The sequence below is a fragment of the Protopterus annectens genome, chromosome 1.part0 (assembly GCF_019279795.1).
Source record: "Protopterus annectens isolate FY-2018-M chromosome 1.part0, PAN1.0, whole genome shotgun sequence".
Classification (NCBI taxonomy): Eukaryota; Metazoa; Chordata; order Ceratodontiformes; family Protopteridae; genus Protopterus; species Protopterus annectens.
Window position 1 is genome coordinate 963314661 of NC_056725.1, and position 17209 is coordinate 963331869.

General features: G+C 36.2%; 1 protein-coding gene across 3 annotated transcripts in view; it reads left to right on the forward strand.

Annotated features, from left to right (window-relative positions):
- The window catches only part of AKAP7 (A-kinase anchoring protein 7), a 1625267-nt gene that overhangs the window by 109923 nt on the left and 1498135 nt on the right, over positions 1-17209 (forward strand). For all 3 annotated transcript variants that reach the window (XM_044064537.1, XM_044064536.1, XR_006363953.1), the window contains exon 3: positions 2885-3043. In XM_044064537.1, the coding sequence (XP_043920472.1) occupies positions 2885-3043 (159 nt within the window). The remainder of the gene's footprint in view (positions 1-2884; positions 3044-17209) is intronic.

The window sequence follows — 17209 nt, forward strand, 5'->3', positions numbered from 1 at the left end:
GTGTGTGTGTGTGTGTGTGTGTGTGTGTGTATGTATGTGTACACTACCAACTGTAAGGCACGAAAGAACTATTACATATAAACATAGCAGTCCTTTGCTTAAAGTAGGAATGCATTCTTTCTTTGCTCCTCAACTCAAGGTTGTAAGGGGCACACCAGAAAAAGGACTGCCCATAGTTACCTCACCTGCAGTTCTGGCAGAAGGGAGCTAATGCTGTCTGTGCCTCCTATGACACTGTTTGCTTTTCTGTACACTTACCTGGCCCACAAACACAGACACTTGTGAACAGGAAGCACTAACATTCTATGAACTGCCAGATGGTGTGTGAGGCATATGGGATCATAATCATTGAGTCCACACAGCACCTAGGCAGTTCACATGATTCACAGAAACAGCATACGTCAACTATATTGGAACTTCTTGCATAGTGAAATTCCTCGGGGCCATCTAGGGTAAGTGCAAGTGCTGTAACTAATGTTAGCGTATACAACTACATACTGTATGTAGTGGTTCAGGTTCTACAAGATTTGTGGAAGTTAGTGGAATGCATCGGGTTTGGTGTAAAGTTTGCTGAAAAACAGGTAATACATCAGTGATTAGTAGTATGTGAATAGTACCTCAGTACACACACCCCAAGAAATAGGGTGATAGAAAAGCAGATGGATAGTGAGGGTACAGAAGAGGGGTACACATAAGGGAACAGTGAAGAGGAAGGTCAGAGGGAAAGTCAGAGGGGCTTGGGTATTATTTTTTCTGGCGCGAATAGTCCCATTTTTTTATTCTTTGAAGAAAAGGATTAATAAAGCATTGGCAAGTGAAATAGGAGAAAAGGTTGATTAAGAAACATATAACAAATACCACACCATGTGATGTACAAAGGTAGGTGACATAGAAAGGAAGCAGGCTATCTTACACAGACAAACACGCATGTGGACTGTACAACAGGGGTTATGTGAAATGAACAAACAGGGTTGGGATGCAACTCACTCAGCAGCTGGACAAATCAAATCCACACACTCAGGTGTAGGATCACAGAAGCAGAGGTCAGATTAGAGCCTCTAACCCTGCATTCAAGAGGCAAGCATATACCACAAATCCAAGCAGCAGTTATGCACTATATAGGACAAATGACTGTGTTGTTGGTAACTGAGCATAACAAATAAACTGCTGGTCAGGAGAAGTGTCCAGAGTGTTAGCCCAAGGAAAATTGTATGCCAGTGACACCACTGATGGTGGTCATGTATTCCTTGAGGATATCTGTTTTGCATGCAGCGTGCACAACATGAGCATCCCCAATCTGCTGAACTCACTAGTCAAACAATGGCATACTGTAGTATGCTACTGTGCGTTAAGTCCATGTTGATGTGGATACAGTTGGCAACAACAATGAAGCAACACAGATGAACAACTTTAGTGACATACTTCAACAGAGAGGTATGAATATTGATACTGAAGTCACACAAACTCATGTGACACCAGTAGAGATACAACACATGTAGAAGCATCATATGTCCAAACATAGTGTACTGTTTGTTGCACTTAAGTGACATCCCTGTCAGGACAGATGAAGTGCCCCATAAAGCACAGTACTCCCACATGCCATTGATGCAACTGTCACATAAAGGTGCATGTGAATGTATACACATCCTACACTTATGACATGCAGATGTGTATCATATGGTTTAAAAGTTTCAGAAGGACGGACCATGGTCCATTGTGAAAAAGCTGTACACTACATACATAGGACAGTTATGTTTGAATCCAGACATCAAAACTGTACAAAATGCAATTGCTGTAGACAGGCAGACTTACGGCGTGTGCAGCAAGATGCAGAGAATTCTGAGATGTGTGCAGTATGCTCGTGTGACAGAAAGTAAAATATGTGTGGCAAATGACACACTGAACATAGTCATGCAGCATAGGGATTCTCAGAAATGAACGACTACTGTGACAAATCCATATGTACTACAATGCTACCCTCTGACAACTTGTGGTATACCCACAAAACAGATACAGGTGTAACAGGTACAAATGTTTGCCTGGAAAGTAGGTCAGTCAGGTGGCCAGGGTCCATGTTTGGTACTGAATTTGAAAAACGTGAACCGCAAAACAGCAAAAGGAAAACAGAAAATGGCACAATCATCGAACTACAGCAGCATAAAAAAAAACTACATTGAATGGCCATAGTTGGTCAACAACCAGGAAGTAACACAAGACGTAAGGTAAGTGAAGGGAAACATTTTAAATTTTCCCTTTTTCCCACTATTGTGTGATCTGCAAGTTGGTATATATAGTTAGGGGCGTGTGAGGGGTGCAGCCCCCCCACCTTCGTTGTTTGTGTGTGCGATGTTGGCCAACTATGGCCATTAAATGTAGTTTTTTTCTATGCTATTGTAGTTTGATGATTGTCCCATTCGCTGTTTTACAGTTCGTGTTTTTTTTTCAAATTTGATAGCCAAACATAGACCCAGGTGGACACACCTGTTGTCCACCACACTGTGAAATAATACAGTGCATCCTCAGTGGTGTTACTTTTTGGTTAAAAATGTGTGCCAAAACAGACATATGCATGCAGACTGTGAGCAAGAAAGGATTATGCTGGGTCCCAAAACATGCAGCTGCAGATTTTGAGCAGTTTGAGTCTCCATTATCTTTTTAGGCATGACTGTAGGAAACTGCATCAGACCATAGACAGTTAAGATGAGAAGGACTCATGATTTTTTTCAGCAAGCTACATATGTTTTCCTCTTTGAATGCTTTAATAATATTTATCCGTAATTCAGTATTTCTTATGCCTTAACACTTTTATGACTTAGTGAAAAAAACTGTACATCAAAGTAGGGTGAAATAGTTTGTGTGTTTAATAATGCTTTCTGTTTTACAGATTTTCCTTCAGATTTGGAAGATACTGAAAATAAAACATCAAGGAAAAGGCACTGGAAGAAGAGGAAGAAGAAGAGATCTTCTTCCTCTGATGTTTGCTTGGGCAGTCTGCTTACAGAGTTTCCATTTTCCACTACTGATATCAGAGCTGAATTTGGTAGTAAGTACAAGTACTTTAACTTCAGAAGAGAAAAAATTAATTATGACAGCATTGTCTAATGGTAGTTCAGGTTCATAGGTTTGATAGTCAAGTTTTTTTTTAACTTTTGGTCTTTATAAAGTTTGGTTGCCATAAAATAAAATGAAACCGCATGTTGATTACTTTTATATATGTAAATAAGAATCTTGTATGTACAAATTGTGGGATATGCCTTAAAATGTATTTTGTATTATTAAATTCCAGGCATTTATTGTATTAGACAGAATAATAATTACCAGTTAACTTTTTTTTATAAAATAATGTAGCCTGGAAATAGACAAGTATTTGCTGCTCAGGTGGCGGTTTATTGCGGGTCAAACTAGAGGCTCTAACCAAAGATTTCAGTTTTCTAGAAGTTAATTTTCTAGTCATGACCTATTGTGGATGTGGTTCAGGGAAAGTTAAGATAAATATTTTAAGTTGAGCTGAAGGGAAGGCCTAACAAGGCTTTTAGCTGTCATCTTTCAGATCCTGTTGCTGCAGAGACATTGTAGGATTGAGTCCAGTAAGGACTATGACCTTACAAAAGAGGTATGTCTGTATTGTATATAACTTGTAGAATTGGAAAAGCCAAACGGGCTGTATTTTCATTTACTTGTCTAAATAAACCAGATTTCTACGTGTGCTTTAGGAGCTTACACTGGTGAAGGATATGAGCAGTTTGGTCAGGTACCTGCGAAAATATTTTTTCTCTCTATACTTCTTTTACCAAGTTTATGAAGTGATTGGGCAAAATATTTCTGAGATTTGTAAGCCAGAGATATTTTGCTGCTGTTACTGGGTGTGTACTGTCCGAATGTCCTGCTATATTTTTTACCCACAATCATGTGTGTGTTACTAAAAACCTTAGTGAAGTCTAAGGTAGAGACCAGAAGCTGGTGCAGCTGCAATAGCAACAATTAGTGGAACTGAGCAGTGTAATTATTACCCTAAGGACTCCATCTGGCCTTAAGAAAATAATATAAGGAAGGTGACACAGATGCTTTTTGTGGTGGATTTTTAAAGGTTTGACACACAAAACAGGTGTCAGCACCTTATAGGATACAATAATGGACCAACATAATCTCTTCTCATCTGATTGGGGAGGTTTGAAGACTTAAATGGATGTAGAAGGGACTTATCAGATGATATACAAAACTTAAAGTGGCACTGTTGGCTATGGCTGGAATAATGTCTGAAGTACAAGCGATAGCATTTCGCAACTGAACTGTTAATGCTGACAAAACTGTAAGAGTGCAGTTGCTTGATTTAGAACATATTATAAAACTGTGGCTTGTAAGGGCCTTAGGGCCAGTAGTTTAGTAACTTCCTATGATCTTATGATCTCTTATAAAGAGTTAAGTAGAGACAGAGAGGAAATTCTGCATCATTTGTTAGTGCCAAAACCTTACAGAGCACCAATAATGATGCTAGCCTGTAGTTAGATGCTAAGTGGTCACCCGTGGATGGGCAAAATGAAGAAAAGTATGTAAGCCAGATTTTAATGTGCTGTATATAATAAAGCCAAGAGAACACACTGAGAACTACAAAAAACAGCCACAGGATCGTTATGACTTTATACTTTGTTGTCAAATCACTTTAGCGCTTTAGTTCCTTTAATCATCAGAACTTCATCAGAGCACCTTACAAGAGCACTCAGCATATTAAATAATGTACCAATCATTGAGCATCTTAAACTAATAATACCTGTTTGTCAAGCACTAATACCGAATAACCTCACACAGTTAATTAATTTTCATCTAACAAAAGTGTAACTATAAAAAGTCTTAAAATAGTACATTAGAAACTATTAGTATTAAAAATGAATTATAAAAATGTTACATTCTTGCCCTTTTTTGTACTAATAATCTGCTGATTATCATTAATCCCAAGTGCTATATTGTTATTTAATAACAGCTGCCAATGCAATTCTCATGCCTCCAAATGGGATAACCAGTTCCTACCCCTTGTGAATGAGGATACCCTTTCTGAAATAAAAAAACACAAAACAATGAGCATTTATGTAAAACACTAGTTGTGTTGCCCCCTTTTAATACAGGTACTGATAAATTCTCTTTTTAGAGGCTTTTCTGTGTTGTCTATGTAAAAAGCAGGACAAGACAAACATTGGGCATAGTAAATAACCCCCTTTGTATTACAATCAGACTTACCATTTTGGGGTCAATACCCTTGTATAGTTTACTATTACCACATTTGCCACCTTTTAGATGAATCTACACAAAGCACACCTACCATATTTCCTCAGCCCCTTTTGCACTCCATCAGCAGCATAGTTTTATGACCCTTCAAATACCCGCTTCAAGTTTCTACCTCTTGTAGACAAATAAGGATTGTCTCCTAACTTGTTTTTTAAACCAAATGGTTCAAAAACTACTTCCCAGTTCATTAAAAATCCTATGTATTATCATAAAACATTTATATTTGTGTTAACACATGAAGGTATTTGTATTAATAAATATAGCCCTGGGTAGCTAAGCATTACTTTGGCTTTACAGATTTAATGGGTAAATAGTCTGTACTATATTAATGTAACCTATGTATTCACATGTGTGTCTAGATATTATATAAAGGGAGTTCATTTTCTAATAAAACTCCTCTTGTAGGTAGAATTTGAGACTTTCTCTTCCCCATTCTTTGTTGTTAGAAGTAAAGTTATCAAATCCTACATCAGGGGAATTCTGCATTTTCTACCACCTGATTATCACTTTTTTACACAATAACACAGCCAAGGAAAATAACCTTTTTTGTCTCATGTATCCCTGACCTGGGCAGTAGACCTAAGAAATATGCTTCCAGTTATACATTGTTGTTTAATGTTGCTAAATCTATGTTTTTGTTTCTGATTTTACTGTTATAATAAATGTTACTCTGGTATAAAAAAACTACTTCTCATTTCCTGGTCATAATCTCTTTTACTTCATGTACCCTTCTATTATAATACTTATAATGTTTTTTTTGTATAATTTATTTCATTCTAACTTCCCTTTGTTATACTGTCTAGGGTTGATACTTAACATTCCAACCCACTATTATTTCTTCTTTATATTTTATTTGCAACGTTTCTGGATATTTTGTGCTGAGGAACATCATACCAAGTTTGTCCAACTCTTCATAAAATAATTTGCCGTATGAAAACAGATGTGACAGACACACCATTTGATCCTTTAAGATGTTCCTGTTTTGCCTAGGAGGATGAAACTACTGTAATGTAACAAACTATTAAAATAGGTCTTGTTTCTAAAAATTGTTAAATTATAAAATAATTTTTCCTGTTCTTGCTAATTCTTACATCTAAAAAATTGACGGTATCATCCACCACCATAAGTTGATATTCACAAATACAAGAACGTCAGCTGCCCCATTTCTAGCCCCTTGGTCTATTTATAAAAAGTCATTCTCAAAAAATACAAAATTGTTACTTAAAACTTGTTAAATCATAAAATAATTTTTCCTATTCTTGCTAATTCTTACATCTAAAAAATTGACGGTATCAAAATCATGTTAAATTTTAAAACTCAAAATGTAGTTGTATCGTAATATACAGTAAATACTTTTCCATGTCTGCTACCACTCCATCTCACAAAATGATAATATTATCAGAAAACCTAAATACATTACAATGTGATGAAAACAGGGAGGATTAAAATGTAATTAATCATCCACCACCATAAGTTGATATTCACAAATACAAGAGCGTCAACTGCCCCCATTTCTAGCCCTGTGATCTATTTATAATAAGTCATTCTCAAAAAATACAAGATTGTTACTTAAAACTTGTTCCATACAACCAGCTGTAATATTAATATCATCCTGTAAAAATCATACCCTTTCAGTAAGGTTTTGAAAACATTTTATACACAGCTCATGTGGAATCACTAAAAATAAATCCTTGACCTCCACCACTACTAACCTAAAAGAGTCATTATACTTACAGTTGGATAAAACAGTTAAAAAGTGCCATGACTCACGTATAATATGTTTTTAATCATATTTTTTTTTAAGTTGGCATCCAAAGGATCAGTCTTTGACCCCTCTGCAGCTACTACCAGTCTCAAGGGTGGGTCCTGAAGAGATTTGTTTACCTTCGGGATACCTTAGATACTGGTTATCACATGTTTTTCTATCCTAAGACCTTTGTCTATATCATATTCTTATACCAAATCCTGTAACCACAAATGCATTTTATATTAATAAGTATTTACTTCAATAATAAAACTGTTTATAAAAAGTCACCGTTGTTTAAATATTGAAGCATCTTCTCTGAGTATTTAAAACAATCAATAATTACACCTCTACCCCATTATCAGGCTTCATAATTCTATTTTGTCCTTTTCAAATCTAAAATGAAATTTTTAATATGAACAATCTTTAATATACTATTTTAGCATTTTATATGGTTATATTTATGTTAAATGAGAATTCATGAATTGTTTGAAATTATTCAGCATTAGTTTTTAACAAATAGGTATTATTAGTGTAAGATGTTACTTGATTGGTGCATTATGGGCATGTGATTTGTTAAGTACATTATTTAAAATGTTGAGTTTTTTGCAGGGTGTTCTGATGAAGTACAATGATTAAAGGAATGAAAGTGCTAAACTGACTTGACAATAAAGTATTAAGATATATAGATTCTGTGGCTATTTCTCCAGTTTTCAAGATTCTTTGTTGGCCTGGTTTTACTTTTGGCATTGGTAGAACCCATGTATAATAAAAGACATAGAAAAGTTTGCACTTCTTATCCGCAGTGTCAGACAGCTGCACATCATACTGGATTTAAGAGTCCATTGATTCCTGTGCCAGTTATAGAGGTGCCATTTGAGCACATTGTTGTAAACATTTTGGGAACATTACTAGCAGTGGGTATTGTTACATATTAGTAATAATGGATTAACCTACCAAATTTCCAGAGGCTGTACCGTAACGATGCATGGTTAATGCTAAGGTTCTTATCAGAAAACTTGTAATGTTATTCTCTAGAGTGGGAATCCCTAAGAAGATACGTACTGAGCAAGGCACATCCTTTAAGTTAATAGTATTAAGCAGTTAAAAACCCAGAATGTTATGCGCAGACTGATAGTTTAGCAGAGAGGTTCAGTAAAAGACTAAAATTCTTGTTAAGAAAGGTAGTTGACACAGATGGTTTGAACTAGAAACAGTTGTTGCCCTCCTTGCTGTTTGTAATAAGAAATGTGCCAGAGGTTTCACCTGGGTTTATCCCATTTGAACTCTTAATTCGCTGGCATCCACGAGGTCAGCTTAATATTACTAATGAGACTTCAGAAGAATAGAAGCTTAAAACTGGTTATGCCCCTCAGTAAAGGAGTATGTGTAGAAAGCCCAAGAGTTGCTGAGAACAATTCTAAAAAAGAACACTTGACTTAAGAGAATTTAACCCATGGGGTCATGTGTTAGTATAATTGCCATGTATGAAAAATGTTGGCTAAGAGAAAAGGCCTTTGATGACTGAAGGATACTTTGTGATGAACTTCAAAATTAGGAAACCAGGAAAGAGAAAGATAAAGCAAATGTATCATATTATTGTGCTAAAGCTATGGCTAGATGCAGGAAGATTGGTGGTTGGCTTGCAAGGTGAAAGTCATACAAGAAAGGCAAGAACATCTGTTCTTGAATTACTGTTAGAGAATTCTTTGTCAAAGGTACTGGAGAAAAGCTCCACATTGACACAATATAGTTATAGTTAAATAACAAAGTTATTACAAAACCTACTATATTTTTTTATCCTTTGTTGGCTGGGTTGGTTCCACTAGATTAGAGCTTCATTTGCCATTACTTATCTCTTTCCCACACTTCTTTATGGCACTCCCATCCTTACTAACCTTTTGGCATCACAAAACTCAAAACTTGAACAATGCTATAACAAAGTTGCTAAATTTGGAGCAAATACCCCTTTTAGAACCTACCACTGTATAGCACTAAAAAGCCTAAATTGCTTAGAATTACCTCATCAAGTAACATATACACAACTTCTTACCACCTTTAAAATGATCCAGAATCCATCTCCTTGTCCAGCAGTAAATAACATTCTATACAACTATGTTCCCAGTCAGTCATTATGATCCAGTGACCGAGAACTCCTGTCTGTCCACAAACCTATCAAATCTGCTGGGCATTGTCTGTACTTGTACCATATTGCTAAGGCCTGGAATTCCTTAGCTCTGTCCATTAGGTCACTACTTTCTCTTCCATCCTTCAAAACCATTCTAAAAAACTTCCTAGCCAAAATTTGGCTCTGTTCTTGCTTAATACCAGGATAAAGTATATCCCTAAATGTGAACAAATACCTATTCATAGCTTACATCTCCTTACTCTCCCTTCTTCACTCACTTCCTTACTTCTGTCAGTTTCTGTCCCTTGGCTTTCTCTCTATAATTACTATAAGTCTGCTTTTTCTCACTTCATATTGCAGTTCCTGTTTGTATTATACTAACTTACCTGTAATTTGTATATATAAAATGGCTAAAATTTCTCTAACTATTAAATTATTGACATGTAACTTTATGGCTGCTGCATACCTAGATGACATGGTCATCCATTCAGGAGATAAGTCTCACTTACTAAAAGTGATGACTGTGTTAGAGTCAATAAAACAGATTGGCTTGATTCTGAATGCGAAAGAAAGTAAGATGGGCATGGTAGAAGCCAAATATCAGGGGTGACTTATAGGATGAGGGGTTATAAACTACATGTAGAAAAAACAGAGACCATAAAACCTGGCCTATACCCCTCACTACAAGTTAGGTGAAGAATTTCTTTGGACTAGGTAGGCACTACAGAAAATTATGCCTAATTCTGGAAGTATTGCATGTCCTTTAACAGATCTCATAAAAGAAAATGTGTTTGTCAAAGAGCAGTGATTTGTTAAGACAGATGGAACATTTAATGATCTGAAGAGTATTATGTTTATTAACTAATTTATTTATTTATTTGACATTTGTTTACAATGAAAATCCAACTGGGATAATATCCCATTTTCAGAGGAGGTCCTAGAGAAAATCTCTACATTGACATAATATGGTTACAGTAAAGTAACAAAGGTATTACAAAACCTAGTATTGTTTTTTTATCCTTTGTTGGCCAGGTTAGTCCATCTAGGCTAAGTAGTCTCTTTTTAGGGGAGACCCGAGGTGGTATTTATACTACTAGGGGAAATTTGGCCAGGGCATTGGGGAACATCCCCTCCTTTTTTCAATAGGTGCAGTGAGATCTTTTACATTAAACTTAGCTACCACCAACTCAGGCAGATGGGGCCTCGGTTTAACTTCTCATCTGATGGATGACACACATAAGAACATTGTATTAACTAAGTAAAAAGATTCACAACTTCAGTTCATACAATTTGAACTTATACATGCAAAGTGCAATTATTTGGATAAAGATAACAAGCTGAAAAAAAGAGCATTGCCAAAAAAGAACTGATGACTTCAGTTTCATTTCCTAGAGATGGCATTATATACACTGAGTACACTTTGAATAGAGATTACTAGATAACATAGCCTTGGCAAAATTATATTAGTCCTTTATCTAAGAATTAGATTGACTATATTCAGAGAGAAGTAATTAGTAAGACGTATGCTGGAGAAGTTTAGCCTGGCATAGTTCAGGAGCAGAGGTAAGTCTTATTTAGCTGGTCTTTTAGTAGGTGTTTGAAGTTGGAGAGGTTAGAGGTATGTCTAATTTGCAAAAAGATAGCATTCCATTTTTTAAAAACTGAGTGGAAGTAGAGACTTTGGCTAGAGGATAATGTGGGGTTTATTTATTCCGAGAAGATGTTGTTAATCAGGAACTGTTGTGGTTGTGACTTGAGGTTAGATCAGGTAAAGCTTGCATAGAAGGTACTATAAATAGCTTGTGAAATTTAATGGGGAAAAACAAGTGGACTGCATTTTCATTTCATTTTTCATTTCATTCTGCATATATTTTTAAAGATATTTGATTTGCTTCATATGTATGCTTGCATGTGTCTGTACATACACGCACACACACACACACACACACATATATATATATATATATATATATATATATATATATATATATATATATATATATGGATCTAGGACTATTGAGTGAAAGTTCAATAGTCCGAATCCCTAATCACAACACACTTTAATGAAAGTGCTTTCACCGAAAAGTGCTTTTGTTAAAGTGTGTTTAAAAACAAAAAATTACTTTTACGTTGCAGGGGCAAGCCCCTGCACCCTCACACCCCTTAATTAAATATTCTCACTCAGAGAACACTACAGTGGGGAAAAGGGAATTATCCCTTATCCCCACTGTAGTGCAATCTCCTCAACAGGCATATTTACGCGAAAGTGCCTTTCGGTGAAAAGCACTTTCGCACAAGTATGCCCGGCCAAATCTGTTTCAGTTATGTTGCCATTCGATGATCCATACAGATCCCATATCTATATATATATATATATATATATATATATATATATATATATATATATATATATATATATATATATATATATTGCAGAGTGTAAATCAGCTGACACCTGTGGATTTTCTGAAAAACAAACTTAGTTGCATAAAACATTTTGGACTGAAATAAACCAAAGAAAATAAACACGTTTTGGCATTTTTGTAGAATGTGAAAATGTTTGTAGTCCAAGCACAGTAAAAAAAAGTTTCTTATAATTACACCACAGTCACTCTGGGGTTTTCTATGGCACAAATAAAAGTTTCATTGGTCTCAGTTGTAAAGAATATCACAGTTCATTTGATGCTAAATGAAACAGGAAATGGTGTGCAGTGTTTATTTCCATGTCAGACATAAAGATCACCAGGACACTCATCTGGTTAGCAGATCCAAGTGACTGATCCTCTCCTGAGCCACTACTCTGGTCTCCATTCACAAACTACACCAGACTCCTTTGGAAACTTGTTCTTTCATTACTCTTTCTGACTTCCTGTCTTTTTCTCTCTCTCTTTCTGTCTCGGTTAAATACCCTGAGATTGCACTTTGGGGCTGTTTTGCACAAAGTAAACATTTTCCCCTTTAAACAATGGTAACAGTATCTTTCATTATAGTATTATAGGCATCAAAAATCAGTTTTGTACTCATTTCACAGAGAAACAGCTGTGCTATGTTATAGCTGATCCCCTCCTGCTTGAAACCACTGGTGCCAGCCCCTGTAGACAGTCAGAATTCCAGAGGCAGGCCATCTGAATTGTGGTAGTTGACACCAGGGAGATGTTGAATGTTATTGCAGAAAGGCTGGATGTAGCAGCCAAGTTTCTTTCAAAACTTAAGAGCATCTTCCATGCCTTAAGACAATTGAGAGTTTGAACATGGCTGGAGAAAGTCAGTGGCCTGGGCAACAAAGCTCTTTAGAGCTTTTCTGCTACTGAAGACCACTCCTTTTGCAGGTTTTCGAGGATCAAATTTTGATAAGAGTTTCTCCATTGTTGGACCGATAAACCAAGTGATGCATGTTATTTTATGACAAAACAGTAACTTTTAAGTGAAACTGTTTTATACTAGGAAATTAATTTTTATTTGGACTGTCATACGATTTTTGTGTCATTTGGAAGACTGTGGTGACTTTATTACTTTTAGCATAAACTCATTTTATTTATTTATTTATTTATTTATTTATTTATTCTTTGTTTACTGGGTTAGTCTCAGTAAGGTTGTGACCTCTTTTTAGCGGAGACCCAAGGCATGCCTCTCAATCTGGATACATCAAAAATCTGGACAAAGGCCCATGAAAAATAGATACAAATCTGTATGCTGATTAACATAAAATTTGCAGACATAATTATGTAAAATCCCACCCACTCCAATGGAATTGTGGGGCCATCTTTCAAATGCAAACTTAAGAACAGACAACCAAAATATGGCCCCAGAGTGGTATCCCTCAGGGCTGGTCTAAGCTCCATTTAATGTGCTCACTTCTGATGTAAAATAAGATATGAAAGGCTGACTTAAACTTTATAGATAATAGCAAATTTAGGAGTGGTATCTAATGAGGGTTAGCTTTGCTGTGAAACTAAAATGATTATGGGAAATAATATGAGAGATGGCAGATCTAACTCTTCTAAATGCATGGTGATGCACTTACTTGAAGTTTTGGAGTCAAGAAGCTGGAAAAGGACAAGAACTTGGGGATGATTATTATAAAAAGTCTGGTTTGTCAAGCTCACAAGAGATGACAGCATAAAGGCAATGGTGATATTGGGGATTACATCTAGGATTGCTGGAATAAGAAGTGTTATCCTCCTCTGTAATGCATTATTGCTCCTTGTAAGATCACAGATGGAGTATGGTATGCAGTTTTCAGTAAGTCTAAAGTGGAGAAAGTGACTCCACAGAAATGCAGTCTGTACAAAGAAACACAATTAAATGTTAACTCTAATGGAAGGGTTGAGGGAATGTGTTATGTGACTGGAGGTTTAGGGAACCTGAACTGTTTTCTAAAAAAGGGGAGTCAAGGGGCGTATGGCACAGGTACACATGGCAATAATAACGATATATGAGAAAAGCATGGATAGGAAGGACTGTTGAGTAATTAGGAGGCCTGGCAGCCAGATTAAGAAAACACATTTCAATCGAGAAATTATGAAATAATTGTTTATAGAAAGGGTGGTAATGCAGAATACATATCCAGTATTAGTAGTAGAGGGCAAGGCAACTAAAGTATTTAAAAAGTATGGGATACTGGGATACATATATTTGAGGTGAGAGCCCAATGCCAACTCAGTAAATTAAAAGACTAGACAGATTTACTCTATCTTTCTTCTAGTACCATTTTAATTTATGTTATGTTGTATTATGTAATTTCCCGTAATGTTAAAGAAGAGAGATGTGCAGCGATCCCATGTAAACGATTAATATTCATATCAGCTAAATATGAAGATGATGCAAAGGTAGAAGCCTGTGTTTTGTAAATAGTGGTTGTTCAGCAGAATACAGAATACAGACAGCAATAGTAAAAAATAGGATCCAGATGGTGAAGCTCTGTCTGCACTCATTTTAGGGATCAGTCCTCAGTAGTACATAGTTAAGTAGTGATGCAAATGGAGAAGAGGGGAATATATGCCTACCCGATGATGTAAAAAGTTCTTTTTCAGTCGAATAACTGTACTACTTAATTACCTAAGGACTTGAACGATGGCAAAACAATAAAGATTAAAAGAAAATGTTTTTTCTTTCTACAACAGAGTTGATAATATAGGTGGGTTAAGTGGAATACGAAAAAATTGCACACTTAACGTTCAGAGCAACCTGGAGGGAATGCAAATTAACAAAATTAGTGGCAGTTTAAACTAAGCTAAAAAAAAAAAAGCACCTAGTCAGGAAAAACAGAGATAGGTGCAGTTAGCTTAATAACATCCTATAATCCTGTTCCTTCTCAACATCCTGAATCCAGATATCACTATCTCATAGTTCTGGTTCCGATCAGGCTATGCCTATGTTTCTGTGCAGATTAATTCATGCTGGCTGCTTGCATGATCACATCTGTTGAGCAAAGAACAGCAGCAGTCCCAGGACAACAGGAAACACACTGCTTTAGCTAACTCAAGACCAGGGACCATATTGTACATCCAACTATTGAACGGAACAGAAATAAAATTGTGGAACTGTTCCCCGGTGAGCTTGAACTTAAATATTACACCAGGACAAGTGCTTTGTAACCAACAAATAACCAAAATAAAATTAATGCACCATAAAAGTATAGCAAACATCCAGGGATTTGAATTGTGAATGCCTGTATGGAAAATACTGATAACAAACAAAACAGCATGCATATGTAGGCAACAACGTTACTTTATATAGCCTTTTCAACTATAACTGTCCAGCCTCTCTCTCATCCTACACTACATCACAGTGGTGCGAGATGTAACGCTTGAAAGCTTGAACTTAAACCTTTTCTGCCCTGCCTCTTACAGTAAATCACTACAAATATCATACAATTCCTTTGCCAAGACGAAATATTTTAAACAAACACTAAACCTGACAGAAAGAGAGTAGCACAGTGATCCAACTTAATTTCGTAATTTCCCCACAGTTGCCACAGTCTGCAGAGTGCAGAGTATTTCTAACAGGCAATAGGCATTAACAGTTAATTCACTTCATTAACGCATACATACATAAGTGCTTTTTTTTTTCTCTTTTTTTACTTACGTCGAGCTGGAGGTCGAGTTGCCAGAGGAAGTAAATTTTCTCATCCTAGCTTCCTGGAAAGCAGTGTGGACTGTGGAGGACGCCCGGGTGGGTGTTGGGTGGACGGTCGCAGACCAGAGTCACAGTCACAGACTACACTGCAGCAGAAGTTCACTTGTTGGCAGAGGCAGAAGTTAAACAACTTGAAGCTTGACTGCTTGAAAGTTAAAATTGTAAAAACAAATAGCTCTACTTGCTCACTGCTATGGCTGTGTTGTAGCCTGTGCTGTTATGCCAAATCTCAGACTCCAGGGTCAGGTGGTAATGGTAATAGTATAACACACTGTACGTCTTCCTTTTTTTGTCCAGATGTTACCGTATCCAACAGATGTGTCTGATGCAGTCATTCAGAACATCCTCTCAGCATTTGTTTTTGCTTTTCACAATGCTACAACCCACCTGCTTATACTGTCTGATTCTAGCTCACTTTTCTTTATTCTTTTATTCCTAACCCGGAAGAAGCTGTTTGGTAGACAGACGAGGGGAAAAAACAGCAAATTCTCTAAGACGCAACTGCAACTCGATGAAAGGCTGAATTCTTAAATCAGTCTACATGGAAAACCCTGTAGTTGAAAGTAAATAAATAAATCAGTTGCCAATGTCAGTGATGTCTGAAAGAGTCTCCAACAGGTTGTAAAAAAATAAATAAATAAAATAGAAAAAAATCGGAGTGAAAGAGGACCACTGGGGAATTCATGGCACCCCATTATTTTGCCCTCAAAACCAGTAAATACTGAGAAATTTGGTACGGATGAGAAGTCTGACCCAAGGTAGTATTTGTACTGCTTGGGGAAATTTGGCTAGGGCACTGGGGAACTTCCACTACCCTTTTCAATAGGTGTTGTGGGATGTTTCACATCCATATGAGCTGCCACCAACTCAAGCAGATAGGACCTTGGTTTAAAATGTCCTCTGAAGGGTGACACACAGAAGAGGGCAGCATCCCTCCAATCCTGTACTGCTCTGTCAGCAAGCCAGTCGCCCTGTCTGGGAAAAGAAACCACAGTTTTCAGCTGTAACTTCATCAACCTTCTCCTGGTCCTGTTCTTCCAGGTCTTCCAGCTTTGGAAGGTGTTTTTACTACAGTCTGCAACATGTCTGACAGCCAGCCTGCAGCCCTTAAGAAGGCAGAAAGATAATATAAAGTTTTTCAATACGAATGCTTATTTTCTATTCCTAAATCTGACCCTGCGGTGATTTCCTTGGGAAATCCTTCTTCAGGTAAATATTTGGTAAATGCTAATCCCCCGATAAGGATGGGATAGCCTTTGATACATTTGAGAAAAGAGCATATTCCTCAGCCACTTTTATTTTATGATTCTTAATTATAATGCTGACATGTTAAAGTTCTGGCTTGCTTCATTTGAGATAATGAAGAACATTATTGCAACTTTGTAGAACACGAAACACAAAAATCCTCTACCAACTAATAATACAGCTGGTGTAAAATAGATAAAGTTAAAGTAGCAAACAAACACCAACTGTACCACAGCTAGGAAGTTTATTATAAAACACAGGTAAGTGCTTTCAGGGATGTACCCCTTCATCAGACAACTCACAAAAACACTTCATTCCTTATATAGTAAAAACACATGCTATCAATTAAGTCTTAAAGACATAATGTTGAAAATAAATATATGAAAATGGTTCTAGTATATCTTAAATATTCATAAATGTTGATACACAAATTGTATATATGAGTCATGGTTGGTCATAATATAATAAAATTGCTAAAACCATGTCCTGCTGTGCAAAAATATTAAAACTTGAACTATAACATACAACATAAATACAAATAAGTAATGCACTAACAACATGTAAAATATAATATATATGTATGAAAAGGCATATTAGTGTGTGTGTGTATATATATATATATATATATATATATATATATATATATATATATATATATATATGCATGTGTGTAT